This window comes from Brassica oleracea, chromosome C4, assembly GCF_000695525.1.
Source record: "Brassica oleracea var. oleracea cultivar TO1000 chromosome C4, BOL, whole genome shotgun sequence".
Lineage (NCBI taxonomy): Eukaryota > Viridiplantae > Streptophyta > Magnoliopsida > Brassicales > Brassicaceae > Brassica > Brassica oleracea.
In genome coordinates this window covers 42,037,339-42,057,151 of record NC_027751.1, presented here as the reverse complement: position 1 = coordinate 42,057,151, position 19,813 = coordinate 42,037,339, and the positions used below count along the sequence as shown (strand labels likewise).

The 19,813-nt window shown below is 36.1% G+C and overlaps 5 protein-coding genes across 6 annotated transcripts; 2 read left to right on the top strand and 3 right to left on the bottom strand.

The window, feature by feature from the left end:
• Positions 1 to 320: 320 nt before the first annotated feature.
• On the top strand, positions 321 to 3,705 carry LOC106343013 (probable LRR receptor-like serine/threonine-protein kinase At2g23950). Its single transcript, XM_013782110.1, has 10 exons — positions 321 to 803; positions 905 to 1,037; positions 1,145 to 1,216; positions 1,360 to 1,503; positions 1,600 to 1,671; positions 1,762 to 1,821; positions 1,904 to 2,004; positions 2,082 to 2,210; positions 2,300 to 2,644; positions 2,720 to 3,705. Exons 1-10 carry the CDS (start codon positions 698 to 700, stop codon positions 3,469 to 3,471), a joined length of 1,914 nt encoding a protein of 637 aa, XP_013637564.1. The 5' UTR covers positions 321 to 697; the 3' UTR covers positions 3,472 to 3,705.
• A 1,477-nt stretch (positions 3,706 to 5,182) lies between these two features.
• On the top strand, positions 5,183 to 6,689 carry LOC106342018 (probable aspartic protease At2g35615). The gene has a single exon (XM_013780792.1). It carries the CDS (start codon positions 5,208 to 5,210, stop codon positions 6,564 to 6,566), a length of 1,359 nt encoding a protein of 452 aa, XP_013636246.1. The 5' UTR covers positions 5,183 to 5,207; the 3' UTR covers positions 6,567 to 6,689.
• A 521-nt stretch (positions 6,690 to 7,210) lies between these two features.
• LOC106342023 (probable small nuclear ribonucleoprotein G) lies at positions 7,211 to 8,071 on the bottom strand. The gene is made up of 4 exons (XM_013780799.1): positions 7,932 to 8,071; positions 7,798 to 7,820; positions 7,595 to 7,716; positions 7,211 to 7,501 (listed from the first exon to the last, which is right to left on the bottom strand). The coding sequence occupies exons 1-4, from the start codon at positions 7,964 to 7,966 to the stop codon at positions 7,439 to 7,441; spliced, it is 243 nt and encodes an 80-aa protein (XP_013636253.1). The 5' UTR covers positions 7,967 to 8,071; the 3' UTR covers positions 7,211 to 7,438.
• A 231-nt stretch (positions 8,072 to 8,302) lies between these two features.
• LOC106342020 (tetratricopeptide repeat protein 1-like) lies at positions 8,303 to 10,100 on the bottom strand. 2 transcript variants are annotated; one of them, XM_013780794.1, is made up of 5 exons: positions 9,737 to 10,100; positions 9,142 to 9,327; positions 8,936 to 9,062; positions 8,690 to 8,803; positions 8,303 to 8,587 (listed from the first exon to the last, which is right to left on the bottom strand). In XM_013780794.1, exons 1-5 carry the CDS (start codon positions 10,025 to 10,027, stop codon positions 8,472 to 8,474), a joined length of 834 nt encoding a protein of 277 aa, XP_013636248.1. In that variant the 5' UTR covers positions 10,028 to 10,100; the 3' UTR covers positions 8,303 to 8,471. The 2 variants fall into 2 exon arrangements, with proteins under 2 accessions (XP_013636248.1, XP_013636249.1); XM_013780795.1 differs by having other exon boundaries at positions 9,142 to 9,324.
• Positions 10,101 to 14,954: 4,854 nt separating this feature from the next.
• Positions 14,955 to 17,182, bottom strand: LOC106342019 (cinnamoyl-CoA reductase 2). Its single transcript, XM_013780793.1, has 6 exons — positions 16,998 to 17,182; positions 16,684 to 16,841; positions 16,409 to 16,597; positions 15,716 to 15,869; positions 15,436 to 15,628; positions 14,955 to 15,235 (listed from the first exon to the last, which is right to left on the bottom strand). Exons 1-6 carry the CDS (start codon positions 17,119 to 17,121, stop codon positions 15,142 to 15,144), a joined length of 912 nt encoding a protein of 303 aa, XP_013636247.1. The 5' UTR covers positions 17,122 to 17,182; the 3' UTR covers positions 14,955 to 15,141.
• Positions 17,183 to 19,813: the final 2,631 nt, after the last annotated feature.

Below are 19,813 nucleotides of genomic sequence, written 5' to 3'. Positions count from 1 at the left end.
TAATTTATCAATTTACAATGGTATGATCTTTTTTGTTTTGAGTTTTTAGAAAACAAAACAAAAGAATAATATTTTCAGTAACGTACCCAATTAAGAATAATGCTCTATTTTATCTTTTTAAATTTCAAAAAGGGAACAAAAGAAAACTGATTCTCCATGCTTATGATTCTATTCCCATCAAAAAGTTGATAAAAATGTAATTTGTTTAAAAAAAAAAAAAGACTAAACCTTTCTTAATGTTCTCATCCCATCTCTGATCTCTTCCCCTAATTTGCCACCCTTATTTATGTGTGGAACAAGTTTTCACAAAATTGGCATTAAAACAAAAAAAAAAAGAAGAGAAACTGAACAAAAGTAAAATCACACACCAATACGGGTCCGTATCAGCTTTCCAACCTCATTCTCCCCTCCCCACACTAACCACTATGCAACCTTCTCTCTCTCTACAAATCCAGAAAAGAAAGCTCTCTGGTTTTAAACCTGTTTCCGTGTGTTGATTATCTCTCCTTAAAATTCACACATAATTCAGTGCGAGCCAGAGACAAAGAAAGTTTTTAAAACAAAACCAAAGAAAAAGAAAAGCATTCTTCTTTCTTCTTTGTTGCTTTTGCTTTTCTTTCTCTCTTTTGTGGGCACAAAAAACATCAAACAAAGTTTCTGTTCTTCAGTTTTGTCTTTCCCTCTCCTTGTGGTATTCATGGCGGTTATGAAGAAAGATCCTTACTTTCTCGTCTCTTTCGTCTCCTTCTTGTTACTCTGTTTCTCCACTTGCTCTCTCTCTTCTCAGCCCAGAAACCCTGAAGGTAGCACCAAAAAAAAAGATTGCTTTTTTTTTTATTTATTTATTTTCTTTGGGTGTCTGAAAGCTTCAAAATTTATGTTTTTTTTTTTTAAATGTTGACAGTGGAAGCTCTGATAAACATAAAGAACGAATTACACGACCCTCATGGTGTTTTGAACAACTGGGATGAGTTCTCTGTTGATCCTTGTAGCTGGACCATGATCACTTGTTCTTCCGACAACCTCGTTACTATCCTGTAAGTGTTTTTACTCCCTCTCTCTCTCTCTCTCTCTCTCTCTCTCTTTTGGTTTCTTGTAACAACTCCTACAGACATTAATCTTCTTCTTCTATCTCCAATGGCAGAGGAGTTCCAAGCCAGTCTCTTTCTGGTACTTTATCAGCCTCCATCTCAAACCTCACTAACCTCCATCAAGTGTAAGACTACAACACCCTTTCTCTCTTTGTTTGTTTCTTCACAACCATACAAAATAAAGTTTGGAACTTTTCCTTGTTTGTTTGTTTCTTCAACCTCGATTCGAGTTTTATGCTGATGGGTTTTTTTTTTTTTTTTTTTAAAGGTTGTTACAGAACAATAACATCTCCGGCAACATCCCACGGGAACTCTGTTCTTTACCAAAGTTACAGACTTTGGATCTTTCCAATAACCGGTTTTCAGGCGAAATTCCCGGTTCGGTTAACCAGCTCACTAGTCTCCTATATCTGTAAGTCTTTGCAAAATTTTAATAATCAAGAGCTTGTCCTCTCTTAGTTAACCTCGTACATGCTGTTTTGTTTTGGTGTAATGATTTCATTTTTAGGAGGTTGAACAACAACTCATTATCTGGGCCCTTTCCTGCTTCTCTCTCTCAAATCCCTCACCTCTCTTTTTTGTGAGTATATATACAGTTTTTTTGTTTTTTTTTTAATTTGGTTTAATTTTTAACCTTTCTTTGACTCCTGTTCTTGATGTTTTGTTTCAGAGACTTGTCTTACAACAATCTGAGAGGTCCTGTTCCTAAATTTCCTGTAAAGACAATCAAGTAAGATATTTTTTTTTCATTTTGTTATAAACATTTCAACACACTTGTTGTTCTTGACTTATTTAAATTGATTTTATTGTAGTATTGCTGGAAATCCATTGATTTGTAGAAGCAGCCCACCTGAGATTTGTTCAGGATCAATCAATCCAAGCCCTTTCTCTGTCTCTTTAAGCTCCTCCTCTGGTAAAAATCTTGGTCTCTCTTCTCCTTTGGTTTTATTACATTTTTTCATGAGTCTTTAACCATTTGTGATATTGTAGGACGCAAGACCAACGTATTAGCAGTTGCGCTTGGTGTAAGCCTCGCCTTTGCTGTTACTGTAATCCTCTCCCTCGCCTTCATTTGGTACAGAAAGAAACAAAGACGGCTTATGATCCTCCGCATAAGTGGTTAGTTAGTGAACTCAGACCCTTGTGTTTTTTTTTTTTCTTCTTTTGCTGCTCAAATTCAAACCTTTTGTGTGTTGTTGTTTGTGCAGACAAGCAAGAGGAAGGGCTACTAGGATTAGGGAATCTAAAAAGCTTCAGTTTCAGAGAACTCCATGCAGCTACGGATGGTTTTAGCTCCAAACACATACTCGGTGCAGGCGGGTTTGGTAACGTCTACAGAGGAAAGCTCGGGGACGGAACCATGGTTGCGGTGAAGCGTTTGAAAGATGTGAATGGAGCCTCAGGGAACTCTCAGTTCCGCACCGAGCTTGAGATGATCAGCTTAGCTGTTCACAGGAACTTGCTTCGGTTAATCGGTTACTGCGTCAGTTCTAGTGAAAGGCTTCTTGTCTATCCTTACATGTCCAATGGCAGCGTCGCCTCTAGGCTTAAAGGTAACACTCATAGAACTCATTTAAGTAACAGGAGACTGAATCACTTTTTAACTGATGATTGTTTACTGTTTATAGCTAAGCCTGCGTTGGATTGGAACACAAGGAAGAAGATAGCCATAGGAGCTGCGAGAGGTTTGTTCTATCTACACGAGCAGTGTGATCCCAAGATCATTCACCGTGATGTCAAGGCGGCGAATGTGCTTCTAGACGAGTTTTTTGAAGCTGTCGTTGGAGATTTTGGGCTTGCCAAGCTGCTCAACCACGAGGACTCGCACGTCACAACCGCGGTTAGAGGCACGGTCGGTCACATTGCGCCTGAGTATCTCTCCACTGGTCAGTCATCTGAGAAAACAGATGTCTTTGGGTTCGGTATACTCTTGCTAGAGCTCATCACAGGCATGAGAGCTCTCGAGTTTGGCAAAACCGTTAGCCAGAAAGGAGCTATGCTTGAATGGGTGAAGAAGCTGCACAAAGAGATGAAAGTAGAGGAGCTTGTGGACCGAGAACTTGGGACAACGTACGATAGAATAGAAGTTGGAGAGATGCTGCAAGTGGCTTTGCTCTGCACTCAGTTTCTTCCAGCGCATAGGCCGAAGATGTCTGAAGTGGTTCAGATGCTTGAAGGAGATGGATTGGCTGAGAGATGGGCTGCTTCACATAACCATTCACATTTCTACCATGCCAACATGTCTTACAGAAGTATTACCTCTACTGATGTTAATGGAGACAACCAAACCAAACATCTGTTTGGATCCTCAGGGTTTGATGATGAAGATGACAATCATGCCTTAGATTCTTTCGCCATGGAACTCTCTGGTCCTAGGTAGAGAAAGAAAGAAAGATATCCCCCATGAGTTTAAATTTTTTTGGAGATGATATAGACATGTAAATTGTAATGAAAATTTGAGATTATGGGGTCTAATGTTTACTATTTTGGATGTAGATATTATTTATTTTGGAAGGTGTTTTTCTTTGTTTTTTTTTGTTTTTGGTGTTTGTCTCTCTCAAACTCATTAAGACTTATTTTGAGAATGTTTGTTATGGTCACATATGTTTTTGAAGCTTGTTGTGGTCCAGTGAAAGCAATGTTTGGTCAAACTGTGCCCTTCATGTGGTATCTGCAACAGCTTAATGATATTCTGACTTGTACTTCTGTTTGTTTTTGTTTTATTAGTTTTTTCAGTTTCACTCACCTAACAAATTTCTGTAATGCATGATGAGAGGTACCAAGTCAAAATGTTAGGTAGTAAGTAATGATTGTTATATTTCAGATGAATAGTAGTAGATAGAAATTACAATTTAAATTACATAAAGTTCTTACTACAAATTCCTACAATTAAAAAAAAGGCCTAGTTGGATCAGCCTGGTTGATAAAAGTTTTACTGTATAGGAGGAATAGCATCAAGATACATGTAAGATCCTACAACTTGCATCACAAGCGACATACATGCATCAAGGGTTGGATCAGGGTCTAACATGAACATTATAGGGTCTTGATCTCATATAACATGTCATGTAATCTTAGTCTCTTCTGCTGATTAGGTTTCCTGAAAAGGAATGGTTCCTCTACCGTGACCTCCACCTATAGTCCCAAAATTTGGAGTAACTAACACATGCATATATTAAAATCTCCCACTACAAAGATGTGAAGTATATGACAGATTATATGAGATCGAAACCATATAATAATATATAAAACCTCATCAAACCTTTGCTATTTATAATCTCATCAAAAGAACTTTACTCTAGACCTGTCAATGAAATAATTGTTTATAGCTTCACCAAGACTTCCAATCTTATGTAGGAACAAGAGTTCGTCATAATGGTGCAAGGCTTGTCAATGTTCTTTAGCCACTTATATGTTATATACATTCCGGTCATGTAGTGCTGCAGTGTTGTCGTTTCAGAACATAAAATTTGAGATTGAAATCGATGAATGAATCGCCTAGCCCGAGTTTTCTAAATGAGGCCTAAGATATGGTCTCATAACGCATGACCAAGCAAATAACAACTTAGTTCATGGTAAGACTCAAACTCAGGACGAGGCTACCACCATTTAGTTTAAAAACTCCAAATTTTGGGACTATATATATGTAGAGGTCGATGAGCCATTCTTTTTCAAGAAACCTAGGCAGCCGAAAACTAGAGTGGAGCAAATGTATGATGAATATTTGGGAAACAATAGAAAAGAGTCAAAAGACTAGTAATGTTCCATATTAGTTATATATTTTTTTTGTAACACATGCATATATATTAAAAACTCGCATTACAAAAGATGTGAAGTACATGACAGGTTATATGAAATCAAGAACCTATAATAATATATAACCTCAACAAACTTTTGCTATTAGTAGTCTCATGATCTTTGGTTGTTCTTCTTGAATACTATTTCTTCTAATGGTGTCATCAAATCGTTATGGTTTGATATTTTATATTCTTCTTCCAACCACATTCTTGATGCCACGACCATATCTTAATCTTCTATAGTATTACAAAATGGTATATCCGACTCTTCTTGTTATGAGTTCTCAAGTCCATGAGTGTCTGCTCTGTCTGAACAACAATGGAATGTTTTTTGCATACATCATTCTTACTCTTCATCATTCTCTCCTACTCCATAGTCACAGAATCCGCCAACAAACCTAACCGAATGGCTTTGAAGCTGATACACCGTGACACAATGGCCCGTAAGACTCGAGTTCCAGCCACTCTAGAAGATCATATGGAACATCTGACAAGTCTCTCATCAGCTCGGTTCATGCATCTACAGAACACGATTGATAAAGAGCTAAGCAACAGTGACTTCCAAGTCGACATGCACCAAGCAATCACAACGTCGATGTTCTTCGTGAACTTCTCGGTAGGACAGCCTCTGGTACAGCAGTTCGCAATCATGGACACAGGAAGCTCACTGTTATGGATCAAATGTCTTCCATGCAAACAATCCTCCTCGTCAACACGTCCTATCTTCAATCCAGCACTGTCTTCATCGTACGTAGAGTATTCATGCAACGATGAGTTTTGTAGGTATGCACCAGCCGGACATTGCGGCTCCTCGCACGAGTGTCTTTACGAGCAAGTGTACATAAACGGCGCTGGCTCAAAAGGCGTGTTCGCTAAAGAACAGTTAACGTTCACAACGCCTAGCGGAAACAGAGTTTTGACTAAACCAGTTGCGTTTGGGTGTGGCCATGAGAATGGTGAACAGTTAGGGAGTGAGTTAACCGGTATTTTGGGTTTAGGAGCTAAACCGGCTTCCGTTGCGGTCCAGCTCGGGTCTAAATTCTCTTACTGCATCGGCGACTTAGCTAACAAAAACTACGGTTTCAACCAGCTGGTTCTTGGAGAGGACGCTGATGTTCTCGGCGATCCAACGCCCATCGAGACAGAGACTGGCATCTACTACATGAGTCTCGAAGGGATCAGTGTCGGGGAGAAACAACTGAATATAGAACCAATGGTGTTCAAAAGAAGAGGGGCGAGAACAGGAGTGATACTGGACTCAGGAACACTCTTCACTTGGCTCGCAGAAGCAGCTTACAGAGAACTCTATAACGAAGTCAAAGCCATTCTTGATACACAGCTGGAGAGGTTCTGGTTTAGGGACCTGTTGTGTTACCATGGGAAAGTAAGTGAAGAGCTAATAGGTTTCCCTGTGGTGACGTTTCGGTTTGCGGGAGGAGCGGAGCTGGCTATGGAAGCTGCGAGTATGTTTTATCCGTTGTCGGAAACTGATGTGTATCTTAACGTGTTTTGTATGTCGGTGAGGCCGACGACGGAACATGGAAGGCAGTATAAAGATTTCACAGCTATTGGGTTAATGGCTCAGCAATACTATAATATTGCTTATGACCTCAAGGATAAGAACGTTTATCTACAGAGAATAGACTGTGTTCTACTTGATGACTATTCTCCATCCTGATAACATATAAATGTTACCTGCTGTTGGATGCATCATAACATATAAATGTTACCTGCTGTTGGATGCATCATATCTTACGCAGACACGTTAAATGTTATGAAAATAAACCAGATTTTTACAGAACTACCCATTTTTTTGTATTTTAAGCTGACCCCATTTGTTGTTATTCCAAAATAGCCCGTATCTTTTGCAATCACATAACTGCTCCAGATCTTTTGGTTAATAATGTTTCCAAAATTTTCTACCCATATCTTTTTGTATTTCCAAAATCACCCCAATCCTTAATATTTGCACACCAGCGTTAGACATTTTTAATTCAAAGCAGCCAACAAATTGTGAATATTTACATAACTGTACTGAATCTTTTGGCAATTTCAAAACTGCCAAATTTTATGCAGAGTGAAAAAGGCACATACGACATGCGACATCCTCAGCATATACAAAACATTTCAAATCATGGTGTATTTAAAGGAATGCCCAAGAAATTCTGCCATAACCTAAGTAACTCATTCCTCATGAGATATTGTAGAACTACTCATGATGTTTAAGTATTTAATAAAACAGCTACACATGTTTATGCATTTATCCAAAAAAGAACACAACAATTATGTATTTTCCTAAGTTCCCAAGTCACTTGTTTGAGATAGAAGAAGCAAGGAATCTAGGATAAATAGACACACGAAAGTATATGTCCCGTCTATCGATCACATTCTTGGGGTTCTTGGCAATCTTTTAGTACAAGAAAGAGTAATAATGAAGACTTCTTACTGACCAGTTCACAATAACTACGACTAACACCAAGTTTTCTCAAAGAGGAATAAAAAACTAGAGCTTAGTACAAAGAGATGATTACTGGAAGCATATACCAAAAGCTAAGAAGATCTGCCCACAGGTTCAAGAGCTTCCACAGTGACAATGCTGTTTCCTCTTATCACCTGAGCACCAAACCAAAAGTAATATAAGGTTAAACACCGGTCTAAAGCAACATATGGCCCAATAGACAGTGATTCTCGTATTAAAAGACTTACCACCATTCCAATGTCGGTTTTGTCATCACCGTTCACCTCAACAGTGTTGTCAACAACAAGATTCATGAACTGATCAAACCCACGGAGAGTTCCAACAACCATTCTGTTAGCATTAAGCTTGACTGCAATTAAAATACCAATTGATCAGTTTCAAGTACCAGGACACTTGGTGTAATAAACGAGGATGAAGATAGTGAACTTACTTTGGAGTTTCTTGTCCATGTACCTGCATCACGACGACGAATACCATACCAAAGAATCAGAAACGGGAAGAATATAGAAACATAATCGAAACAAAGTCAATTCGGAAAGAGAAAAATGAGAAGGAAGGGCTTACTTCTTGAGATCCGGAGGCTGACCTGACCGACTCATAGCTGCAGAATCCGAATTTGAGCTTGAGGTTTAGGTTTTCGTACTCGACTAGAAGAACAAGAAGTTTGCAATGCGGCACAGAGACTTTAGAGAAACCCTAAAAATTTGATTTTTGGAAAGTTAAAGACTCACTCCATAAGCCCAATAAAGAATTAAGGCCCCATAACTTTTAAAGTTTTCATTTATGCAGTATTTATGAATGGTGTTCGATCACAGTTGGGTTGGTTCAGTTTCTTTGATTCTTTCTGGATAGTTCGACCATGGAGCCGTTTCAGCTTTATCTACAATTATTTGGTTCAGTACCTCTTAATTCGGTTCAGTTTTCTCGGTTCTGGATAATACCCCATGCCAAATTGTTTTCACAAAGAATTTACAGAAATTATTTGAAGCCATGAAAACAAACGAATCTTCTACCTTCCAGTACAAATTCATCGACAATAAACATACTGATATCACCACGGTGAACATAAAATGGTTGATGCAAAACCATGAGGAATGTGGTTGACTAGTTTTGGAAAGAAAAAGAGTAAGAGCCAGTGTTTGGATCTTTCACAGCCTTGAAGTTGTCTACACTCATCCCAAATTTGCCCAATATCGTGTTTCCCATCTCCTTCAACTTTGCTGTTCAGATCACAAAAACACATTTCTCATCATCCAGATTTGAGTACTAAAAGAGTCGCTATGCAATGATCTTGATCAGAAAACATAATAGGTTCTTTTTACCTAAGGCTTCTTCTTTCATCTTTTCTCGTTTCTCAGCCGCCAATGGTTCCAAACGCCTAATCCCTTTTCTAGCTTGATCGTTTGAAGGGTCCAGTTCTAATATCTTCTTCAAATCTACACAAAGCAAAGACAGACAAAGCAGTTCTCTTTTCAATCAAACTCATTCTTTTTTGTACCCTAACGAATGGTTCCTCTAAACTCTATTCTTTGAGAGGTTTTGACAGGAGAATGAAAACCAGTACTTACCGGTGAGGGCGTCTTCAAAATGTTCAAGCTTCTCATGAGCTTCTGCACGACGAACCAAAGCTTTAGTGTAGCTCGGATTCAGCTCTATCGCTTTTGTGCTTTCCTTGATTGCTTCTGCATATTTACCCTACAGTACAGAGAGATCACATCAGAAATCTTAACGACTATTTATAGCAATAAAAAAAATACTCAAAAGATTCTGATACCAATTTGAGATAACATATAGCTCTGTTTGAATGGCAGATAGATCGAAGGTCCACAGATTCAGGAAACTCCTGAGCAAACTGTAAAGCAAGCTCATACTTTGACAATGCATCTTCGTAAAGACCATTTCCAAACAGCTTGTTTCCTTCCATTTTAGCTTCATTTGCATCTTCCAACGCTTTCTCCTTCTGAACAAAAGAGCAAGTAGAAGCTAACATCAAGCTTAAGCCATTTCAAGTTACATATCCAAGCTAACATCGAGCTCAAGGCATTTCAAGTTATAGACTGAAGCTAACATCGAGCTTAAGCCATTGCAAGTTATGGATTCAAGCTAACAACGAACTTAAGCCATTTCAATTTACAGAATCAAGCTAACATCAAGCCTAAGCCATTGCAAGTTATAGATTCAAGCTAACATCAAGCTTAAGCCATTTCAAGTCATAGATTCAAGCTAACATCAAGTATAAGCCATTTCAAGTCATATATCCAAGCTAAATCAAGCTAAATCCATTCCAAGTTACAGATTCAGCTAAAATCAAGCAGTTTCAAGCCAAAAGCAAGCTATTACATCTTCTAAGTTGAAGAAAGATCAATCACCTGATTTGATCCAACATCGGTAACGGCCTCGACCTGATCTTCCTTCTTCTCAGGGTTATCCGACGGCTGTGGCTCCTGATTCTCTATCGCGTCTTCTTTCCTATCACCTTCTTCCTCTTCTTCTTCGTTATCGCTGACTTCACGTTCGCTGGCAGTTTCGAACCCCTCGGAATCATCTCCGCCGACGATTTTCGCCTCAGTTGTTTTGGGAGTCGACGAGGAAGAACGCGATGGAATTGGTACTTCTGTGACGGAGATTTCGTCATCGCTTTCGCTTTCGATCAACACCATTTTCAACTCAGTGACTTGGGATTGTTTCGAATTCGAGGTCTTAGCAAAAGATTCGACGATGGTGATTGATCGACGATCTAATTGGAGAAGAAGGTTCAAGATGTTTCCTTTATACGGTGTCGTCTTTGTCTTTGGTTGTTTTCAGTTGGGTTAGATACTGCTAGGCCCAGTACCGGCCCATAAATGTATTTTCTTAACTCATTCTACTCTCCCATTTGAATAGTATGCAGACTACTTTTCAAAAATAAATCTCCTATTAGTTTCCGATTGATTAGTGGAAAGCAATTTGAAAAGATAAAGTAGTGGAGATCTTTCAATTTACAAAATCAACAAGTCAGAAAGAAGAAATGTCAAACGCATTATAGATGTCTTTGATTTGTTTGCGTGATCGTCATGTCTAACATCACAGCTTGCAGAAAAAGAAGGAAAGTTTAGATAAAACCACTTTCATAAAAAAAAAAAGAGAGAAAAAGATATAAAACAATTATGGAAATTAAATAATATATATATATAATATCTTTTTGAAAGCTAATACTATATTCTTGTAAGTTATTTTAAAAACGAATTAACTATATATATATATATATATATATAATTAAATATTAAAATTTTGGAGTCAAAACAAACTTTTTGTCTCGTTATACGTATGACCAACCTTGATATAACAAAATAAATTTTGAGTATAAGTATTCATCGAACTTACCTATACGAGTATTTCAATTTTTTTCTACGCGTTTCTTCACATATAAAGCAACAATACCTTTCTTTTAGGAATACGCATCTATGATTTTTCTTATAACTAGAGATTTTACCGCGCTACGCGCGGTTTGTTTGTTTATAAATTAATGTTTAAAAGATGTAAGTTTTAAATTTTCATACATATAAAAACTTATTTTATATATTGATTATAAATATATCATTCTTTGTGATTAACTATTTTCTATAATTTTTAACCGGTCAAAATTCAGTAATCATAATTTATTTATTTCGAAGTTTACAATTTACAATTATAACCTAGTAAAAATACATTGAGGATGTAAAAAAATAAATATCTTTTAAAACTTTTTTGTTATCCAAAACATTGATAATTTTGAAATAGAGGGAGTATAACTTAAACATAGAAATTTAAAATAGAGTACTTTTATTATGTGCTATATTATATCATTTATTTGTTTTAATATGATAGTTCAATTTTAAAATGTGTTTGGTATTTATTATTTTGTAAATAAGTGTTTATTATAATACTGTAAAACCTGTGGAAGATTTCATTATAAGCGATTTCATGCTTAGATACTACATAAAGTACTTTGGATTGATTGTGTGCATTACACATGCAGATATATTTGTCATTAGTATTGTGTATAAAATACACAACCTTGCAATATCGTATGTATGTTAGAGTATAAACATACTTCGATTATTATTTTAGACTCTTAAAGTTAAATATTAAGCAGTTTATGATGGAGGTAGTATAGCGAGAAGCCAAATGCATAAATTGGTAATGATCTAACCTAAATTGACCTTTACACAAACTTAATTGGTATAATATTATAAATAAAGATGGAAATCTAATAGTATATACATAATAGACTGGAGGTAACAATTAAAGAAAATCTTCGCAATGTAATTTTTTAGATTTAAAAGTTTTTTTTAATACCCAAAACTTTCTTTTATAAATAGTAATTGCTATTTAATTATTTTTTTTAATTTTTGTCCAAAGTCCTAATTTATTATTAATAAATTAGTTAAATAATTTGTTTTTCATGGCAAAATAAAAATTTGAGATTTAAACTATTGACTGTAGCCACTTGATTTAAACTATTGACTGTAGCCACTGACCCTAGTTTATTATCTTTATTTTTATGGATTTGTTTAGTTTTCCAATAATAAGTTTATTTATTGTTCTCTTTAGATTTCTATTTAAATATTCAAATTTTGGTACATTCTAATCATTATTAACAGTTAGAGGACATTTAGCGTATAGCTAGCCAACCAATTAGTTGTATATGTAGGTATAAGTTTAAGTAGATTTAGAAAATATAATTATAAAAATATGAGATTATATATTTTTTGTTCTGAGAATTTTTTTTACTATTTACAAATTGAAAAGGTAAAACTGTTTTATGGTCGAGTTCTTCATATGTATTTAGTACTGCTTTATTTCGGCTAATTGGAATCTTTTATTTTCTCATTTTTAATACTTGCAAGCCATTTATATAAATTATTTTGATATATATTTTATACATTTAAAATGTAAATAATGTAATATATGTAGCATTGACCATTTTGCATGAGCAAAATCATTCATAGAAATATGTTTTTGAAGGGTTTTTCTATCTTCGTAACCAAATCAACTATAAAATTTAAATTTTATCTGATGATACTTGTTTATTGAAAATCTTTTTCTGATTGTTGAATTTCACTAACCACCTAATGTTGTTGTGTTTAACATGAATATGTCATATAGCAGAAAAGAGGAAAATGTCAATATAAAATATTCACTAAAACAACTTATTTTATTTGAACGTAAAAGTATTTATTTAATGAATCGTGCATTCTTGAGTTTATGTGGCCTTATACATAAAATATTGGAATTTCTGGAAAAATAAAAATTCAAATTTAGTTTTAAAATATGATGGTTAAAGTCTTAAAAAAACTGATTTCTGATTTGAAAATCCATGTCCTTTTTTGTTGGTCACGTCTCTCGCATCTCTACTTATCTTTATTCGCCTGAATCTTTGGCTTCTGATTTGGATCTTGATATCCATGTGGATCTGCTCGCCCTCAAATCCATTGTTCTAGCCTGAGAATCAAAATACGAAGACAAAGTTAAACCAAACCTAAAATGAATTCAAGAAAGTATAAACATAAAATCACATTCAGTTTAGTTAACATATTCACTGGCATATATCTTGAATTTCTGTCGTGTAGCTTCTGAGTTCTCTTATCAAATCTCCAATCAAAAGTTCTGGTCTGATAATCAAAATAAAACACGTTTAGCCCCACTGAAATGGACATGGCTAATCACTCTCAAACTTGATAAAAAAAACATAAATCTAAAAACTGCACCTTACAATCGGTGGGGAATGAGTAGGACAGTTGATTGTAAATGCCATGTCTACCATAACCGAACCGAACAGTTTTTAGATAAAACGGACAATCTTTCATACCTGTAGTATCTTTCATACCGGTAATTGGACCGGGATTTAATACTTATCCTCCTCCGCCGTTGAATTAAGAGAGAGATAGAGATGACGGTGGTCGGTGGGATAGATGGCTATGGTCCTCTATCTTCAGATCCGGCGTCGCTGTGCTCGGCTACACCTCAACGATCTTAAGCCACCGTCGTCTTCCATGGCACACTTCACCTCCACATCTCTTGCCGCGTTGCTTACTCTCAACACAAATCAGAAAGTACTATCAACTATGAAGTAAAGGAAGAGAATGAGAAAAGAAAAGGAGAAACAAAATCTGGATCTAGGAATGTCGAGAGACGGAGAAGACGAAGAGAAAGGGGCCGGGATTCATTTTGGAAAAAGTTAGATTTGTCATTGCCTATCTGACGTGGCGGAGAACTGTTTTTCTATTGGCTGATTTTATTGTCCGACGTGGACATCCTCTCTGATGCTCATATAACCCTTTTAATATAGTATAGATGCCTTTAAAAGTTGACAACTCATTAATTCCATCAACACAAGTTAGAGAATCATAAAATATACTTGCAGATGACAACTGTGTCTATAACGACACAACTATTTTGTCACATCCATCACAAACAACCTTAATTAGTGGTAACAATAAATGAGACCATGACATCTTTCTTATTATCGTACTTGTAAAGTTGCAGATGTGTATTTCACTATTTTGTAACCTCCCATGATTTATAAACAATTTTTTACATTATTTAATTAGTTTGTTGCTAGCTGAACTTTTTATTTTCCGTCTGATAATATTATTATAAACTACAAACAAAAAACTAAACAATAAAATTGAAACATAACACTCAAACCCAAAAAAAATTTAATGGCCCAACACTGGCCCAAACTCCGGACAGCCCCAAAAAAGGCCCAAACCAAAACATGTGACGCGACACACATGTGTCGAAACCTCAACAGCGAGGCATGACATGCGTCAGAAGATCCCACACCGAAACCGCCAAGGAGAATCACGCCGGAGACTGGACGGCGTTTCACCGGACCTCGCCGGAAACTGAACGGCGCTTCACCGGACCTCGTCGGGAGCAAGCGCTTACCCAAACTCACCACTTCATCACCTTTGCTTGTTTTCACCGGAGAGCGTCAGACGAAAAGTCGAGACCTCATCCAGAAACAAAGCCATCACCCAGACGATTAAAATCCTTCACTCACCCTTCATACACCATCATCACTTGATTTCAGATCATTGGAGAGCATCATTCGAACAAATCAAGATCTCATCCGTCACATTAAGCCATCAAACACGAAATCAAGCCGAGTCACCACTCAAGAACCCATAGACAGAACCGCCATCGAACGAGAGAATCGTACGATGCGGGGAAGGAGCCGACAAGAAAAATGCTAAAGGAGTCACCTTCTCCCGGAAACAAAGCCGGCGAAGCCTGCTTAAAGATCCAAGGCTTCCCAGAGGCAAAACCCAAAAAGATAATCAAAGCCCTGATAGAGTACCGATGAAAGCTTCATCTCATCTCAAAGAGGAGAGAGAGAAGTCCCGGTCTCCAGAGGCATCTTCAGGTCAAATCCAATTTCTTTGATTTTTAAGTTATACTATTAAATATCCAAATCACTATTGTTGCTAGCTGAACTTATTGTATATACAAATTGTATTCTACAACCAATGACAGATATGACAATACTTTTTTTTGTCAACAGATATGACAATAAATATTCATTTTTCTATAGCATATTTTTCAATGTAAGAAATGACAATAAATATTCATTTTTCTATAGCATATTTTTCAATTTAAGGGTACAAGAAAATATTATTATACCGAATTGAGATTATACAAGCAAAAGACAAAAGAGAGAAAATAAACTATGCTTATGCATGATAACATATTATGTATCTTTTTGTTTCTCTTGAGTTTATATATATAACATTGTACTATCTCCATCTAATTAACAAGCAGAGCCAGCTTCCACCAGCTTGTTGAGTTTATTGTTTCTCAACCTCTCTTCATAAACTTCACTTCCTTGCATATCTTTCTCATACCTGAACCATTTATTATATTAAGACTAAGTAGAAATTAGAGAGACAAATTACAATTTCGAAGTCCTAGCATATTATATCTTGCATTCAGGGTCCTCCACTAGTTCGAGTAACTAGTGCTTACATAAGATTTATAATGATCAATTTTTTTTTTGTAACACTAATAATGATTAAATAGTTTTGTTTTCTAGAAGACTATGTACCTTGGTGGCATAGGAATCAAAGGAGATAGAATCTCCACAAGTTTTAGAGCTTCTTCTTCGGTATTTACAATTTGGTTGAAGCAAAAGTATCTACCACAAGCCGAAGTATCCTCGAAAACTCGAATGTGAACATCTGCTACAAACTCTACGTCTACGTAGGCTAACACACCGTTCTCATACATCTGCGCAGCTCCTGAAATTGCATTTCCACCACAAGAGTATCAATACATCTAATTATATATGTTTTTCTATATTGATTGAATGTGTGTGTATAAAATACCTTTCAGGAAAGACATGGTGGGTCTAGGGTTGTGTTGAGTCACTGAGGGTCCAACAGTGAGCCCTGGGTTAACTGAGACCATGTTGACCATACGGTCCATGGCTAGTGCCCAAGCCGCCTTCTCAGATTGTGTCTTGGCCAGAGCATGCCATAGCTGAATAGAAACACAAGTTTTGAGGGAACTTCATTTTGTATTTGTGATCCAAAGTAATTTGAATGCTAATTAATTAAGTAATATTTTAAAATGATGATCTAGGTTTAGAAGTTTGATTTCTTTAATACTATATCATAAGGCAGTCTTACATTGAATTGAATCTTGACCAGATTTACTCTAGAATCACAATGACGAATCACAACATTTCATGAAGACCCAACTTTGAATTTACTGTTAAGCAAAATACTCAAACTCTCATATTATCCAACCACTTACATATTAAAAACGTTTGAAGATGAGACTAATATGATTAGGGACCCATAATAAATAATTGAATAGACATTTCAGATTGATTGGTGATTCAAGGACAAAACTATCATATTATATATAGTGGGTCCAATATGTTTCAGTCTAAATCCCTTGAACTTTTCAAAATATTGAAAATTATTAATTAAATGAGTTAAAATGAAAAAAACGTTGACAAAACAAAAAGAACTAAAATGAAAAGTATATTTAAATAATTAAATAAGTTAAAATACCTTCTTTTTAAGACAAAAGTCTAGATCACTCCAAGACTTCTCATCAACATCTTTTTGAGTTCCAATGTTATCTGTCCAAATTGCAGCAGTTAGTGAAGAAGAGAAGACAATCTTGTCTATACTCTCTGTTCTTGCACATGCTTCCACCACATTAATCGCTCCTCTCACCTCCAAATCAACTTCCATCTCCTGAATAATCACAGCATTTAGTAACCAGAAACAATACATATAAGATTTTTTTTTAAATGCTCGAGTGATAACATAACAAAACTCACATCGTACCCTTCAGGATTGTCCAAGCAACAGAACACAGCGTTACAGTTGTTGAGAGAAACAAGGATGCTCTGGTAATCCAACACATCCACATCGTAAACCACTAATCTCTCCTCTGTGGCTTGCATGTTCCTGATTTTCTCCTCAAGTATACTCTCCCCTGTTACCAAAGTCCTCATTAAATTAAACCATGAATAGAAAATATAAGAAGAAACAGAGCTCTTTGTCACGAGATTCTCATATCAAATCAAAAATCTTAACTTTGAACGTACCCCTAAGAGAATTGATTATAGAAATTGAACCCAGAATATTTTACCATTTTTACGGATGGCTGCACGAACAGAGTAGCCTCTGGTGAGCAATTTCTTGAGAATCCAGAAACCCACATAAGTGGAAGCATCAAGAACACAGCAACAAGAAGTGGGTTTCTCTTGATTCATCACTGTTAGATTTATTGTTTTTCTTAAAGCGAGAAAGAGATGAGGAGAGACGTGTGGGAAAGAGAGGTAGGAGAATGGAAGTAGTACATATGAGAAAGGTGGGCGTACTATTACATGTTTACACGCTCCCCCAGCTATTACCTTTTTTTTTTTTCCGTCTTAAATTTTTTTTTTTTTTTTTTGGATCAAAGGGGCCTAGCCCACGGCCGAAGACCGACTACACCAAAATACAACCAAAAAAACCCACAGAACTAACGGGCAACTAAAAAACGACTGAAGCCCAAATAATGAAAATGGCCCAAGGCCCAAACAGCTACGTCGGGCTTGACCTAGACGCGCGTCAAGGAGGAATGGGCTTTAACACGTGTAAGAATCTTGCTCATCAGCCCGCCACGCGTCGCCCGTCTCGACTTGAACGCCCCATCCTCGCACAGCCACCGACACTTACCACCGTCCCCACGTTTCGCCAGAGATCCGAGACTACAGAGCCTCCGCGAGACCATCGCTCTTCTACGCTGTCTTGTCTTCCCGTCGGAGAGTTCAATCGTTTGAACGAGATCTCTTCCGCCTATGAATCACCGGAAACCCTAGACAAGCAGGACGAGAGCCACCGCTATCCTCCTCTTCACCCTCGTTACCGTCGCCGGAGAGCTTCATCTTCTTGAGATCTCATCCGCTACGACCCACATGACCAAATCTGACCCACGAAACACATCAAACATCATAACCTCGATCCAGTCACCACAACCCAAAAGACATGGGGTTCCACGACGGCAGCGCAGAGCTTTGTAAGCCTCCACTCTCCGTGACCAAAAACCGGCGAAGAAGGAACTGACTGAGCCTCCTCTTCCCGGAAGCTAGAGCGGCGTTGGTAGAACTGAGAAAGCCTCCACCCTACCCCGCGACAAGACCGGCGATGATGGATCTAGGTTAGCCTCCATCTCCCGGGTAGAACGATTACAACATGCAAGCCGCTCCATCTCCACCGAGAGCCTTCAAACGACCGCACCGTTACTCCAAAACCGAACCACCTACGATGGAGAGCCTCGGCATCAGAGCTCCGACAAGGCAATCGTTGACGGGACTACGAAAACGAAGCAGAAAGAATCAGAAACCATGAAGAAAAAAAGTGCTCCGGCGACGGCACAGACGCTCACGCGCCGGCCGTACGCCGGAGTAGATCTGACTTCTCTCTCTTCTCTCTCGACTATTCGATCGATCGAAAATAGTCTATCTCCCCCAGCTATTACCACCTTCACTTTTTTTACTAAGGATTTTTTTTATCATTTTTTTACAAGGACAATTTGCTAAATATTCGTAAGAGATCAATAGAATTGTGTTATTTCATATTCGATATCTTTTTAAAAAGGAAACAAAATATTGTCAAATTATATTATCTTTTTAAAATTAAAAAGTAAAAAGAAATAAATAAAAAATAGTAGTAATTACAAAAAAAATATTTTTAACGTCGTTACCAAAACATTAAACCCTAAATTCTAATCCCTAAACCCTAAATCCTAAACCCTTGGATAAACCCTAAACTGTAGGATAAATCTTAAACTCTAGGATAAATCTTAAACTCTAAATCAAAATCACTAAACACTAAAACACTCAAGGGTTTAGTGTTTAGGATTTAGGGTTTAGGGTTTAGAGTTTGTTTTTATTTAGAGTTTAGAATTTATCCAAGCGTTTAGGGTTTACCCAAGGGTTTAGAGTTTACTCAAGGGTTTAGGATTTACCCAAGGTTTAGGTTTACCCAAGAATTTAGGATTTAGAGATTAGGATTTAGGGTTTAGTGTTTTGCTGACGACGTTAAAAAGATTTTTTTTAATTTTTTTTTGCTGTAACTACTATTTGTTTTTTTACCTTTTTATTTTAAAAACATAATATAACTTGAAAATATTTTGTTTCATATTTCAAAAGATATCGATTTGAAATAATGAAATTCTATTGGCCGGTGAACCTAGGAGGTGAACCCAAGAATAACTTTAAAAAAAATTCTATGACCATAAAATATATTAGTACTAGATATGAGCCCGTGCGTTGCAACGGTTTTGTTTGATATTTTAATTTAATAAAGAAAAAAGTAATAAATCATTTTATTATATTTTTAGGATTGTTTTTGCATACGTTGTGTGAGACTTATTTTACAATTAAAAACTCGTTTTTACACATAAATTTCAATTAATATTTGTATTTTATAATCACGGTATGTAGGTGAATTTTTATCAACTTAGTGCTAGAAAAAACATTCATACCTATAACTTTAAACCCAACTCAACCGAATTTAGAATTAGAATAACAAAATTTGAAAGTTAAATAAGACCAATCCAGTCAATGACAACATCATACACTTTCTTATGTAATAGTTAAATATTTTATTAAACTTATCTGATGCTCAATAATTTTCTTAATTATTATTAAATAATTTTAAAATTTTATTTTTGTTTAGATTTTTTTTTTAAAGGGTTCCTTTTCATTTATAATCATATATATATATATATATATATATATCAAATACTCTTTTACATTTTCTGTTTAGGATTTTAGGAAATGAATATTACTATCATATAAAATTTTACAATTATCTTCTGTTTAAAATTTTAGTAAAATTATTCTTTTATCAAATAATTATTTCTAGTTATTATTAAATAAGTTTAAAAAATACTATTTCTACAATTCGTATCTATAC

Bases quoted from the DNA above. Each gene is read 5' to 3' on its own strand.
- LOC106343013 (XM_013782110.1), top strand. From the start codon at position 698: ATGGCGGTTATGAAGAAAGATCCTTACTTTCTCGTCTCTTTCGTCTCC. The intron at 1,217-1,359 runs GTAAGACTACAA...TTTTTTTTAAAG, and splicing joins CTCACTAACCTCCATCAAGT to GTTGTTACAGAACAATAACA. The intron at 1,504-1,599 runs GTAAGTCTTTGC...TTTCATTTTTAG, and splicing joins CTCACTAGTCTCCTATATCT to GAGGTTGAACAACAACTCAT.
- LOC106342019 (XM_013780793.1), bottom strand. From the start codon at position 17,121: ATGAATCAAGAGAAACCCACTTCTTGTTGCTGTGTTCTTGATGCTTCC. The intron at 16,598-16,683 runs GTGAGTTTTGTT...GTGATTATTCAG, and splicing joins ACAATCCTGAAGGGTACGAT to GAGATGGAAGTTGATTTGGA. The intron at 15,236-15,435 runs GTACATAGTCTT...TAAATGGTTCAG, and splicing joins TTGATTCCTATGCCACCAAG to GTATGAGAAAGATATGCAAG.
- LOC106342023 (XM_013780799.1), bottom strand. From the start codon at position 7,966: ATGAGTCGGTCAGGTCAGCCTCCGGATCTCAAGAA. The intron at 7,821-7,931 runs GTAAGCCCTTCC...GTCGTGATGCAG, and splicing joins CAGCCTCCGGATCTCAAGAA to GTACATGGACAAGAAACTCC. The intron at 7,502-7,594 runs GTAAGTCTTTTA...TTTGGTGCTCAG, and splicing joins AAACCGACATTGGAATGGTG to GTGATAAGAGGAAACAGCAT.
- LOC106342020 (XM_013780794.1), bottom strand. From the start codon at position 10,027: ATGGTGTTGATCGAAAGCGAAAGCGATGACGAAATCTCCGTCACAGAA. The intron at 8,804-8,935 runs GTAAGTACTGGT...TGCTTTGTGTAG, and splicing joins TTTTGAAGACGCCCTCACCG to ATTTGAAGAAGATATTAGAA. The intron at 8,588-8,689 runs GTAAAAAGAACC...TGATCTGAACAG, and splicing joins GATGAAAGAAGAAGCCTTAG to CAAAGTTGAAGGAGATGGGA.
- LOC106342018 (XM_013780792.1), top strand. From the start codon at position 5,208: ATGGAATGTTTTTTGCATACATCATTCTTACTCTTCATCATTCTCTCC.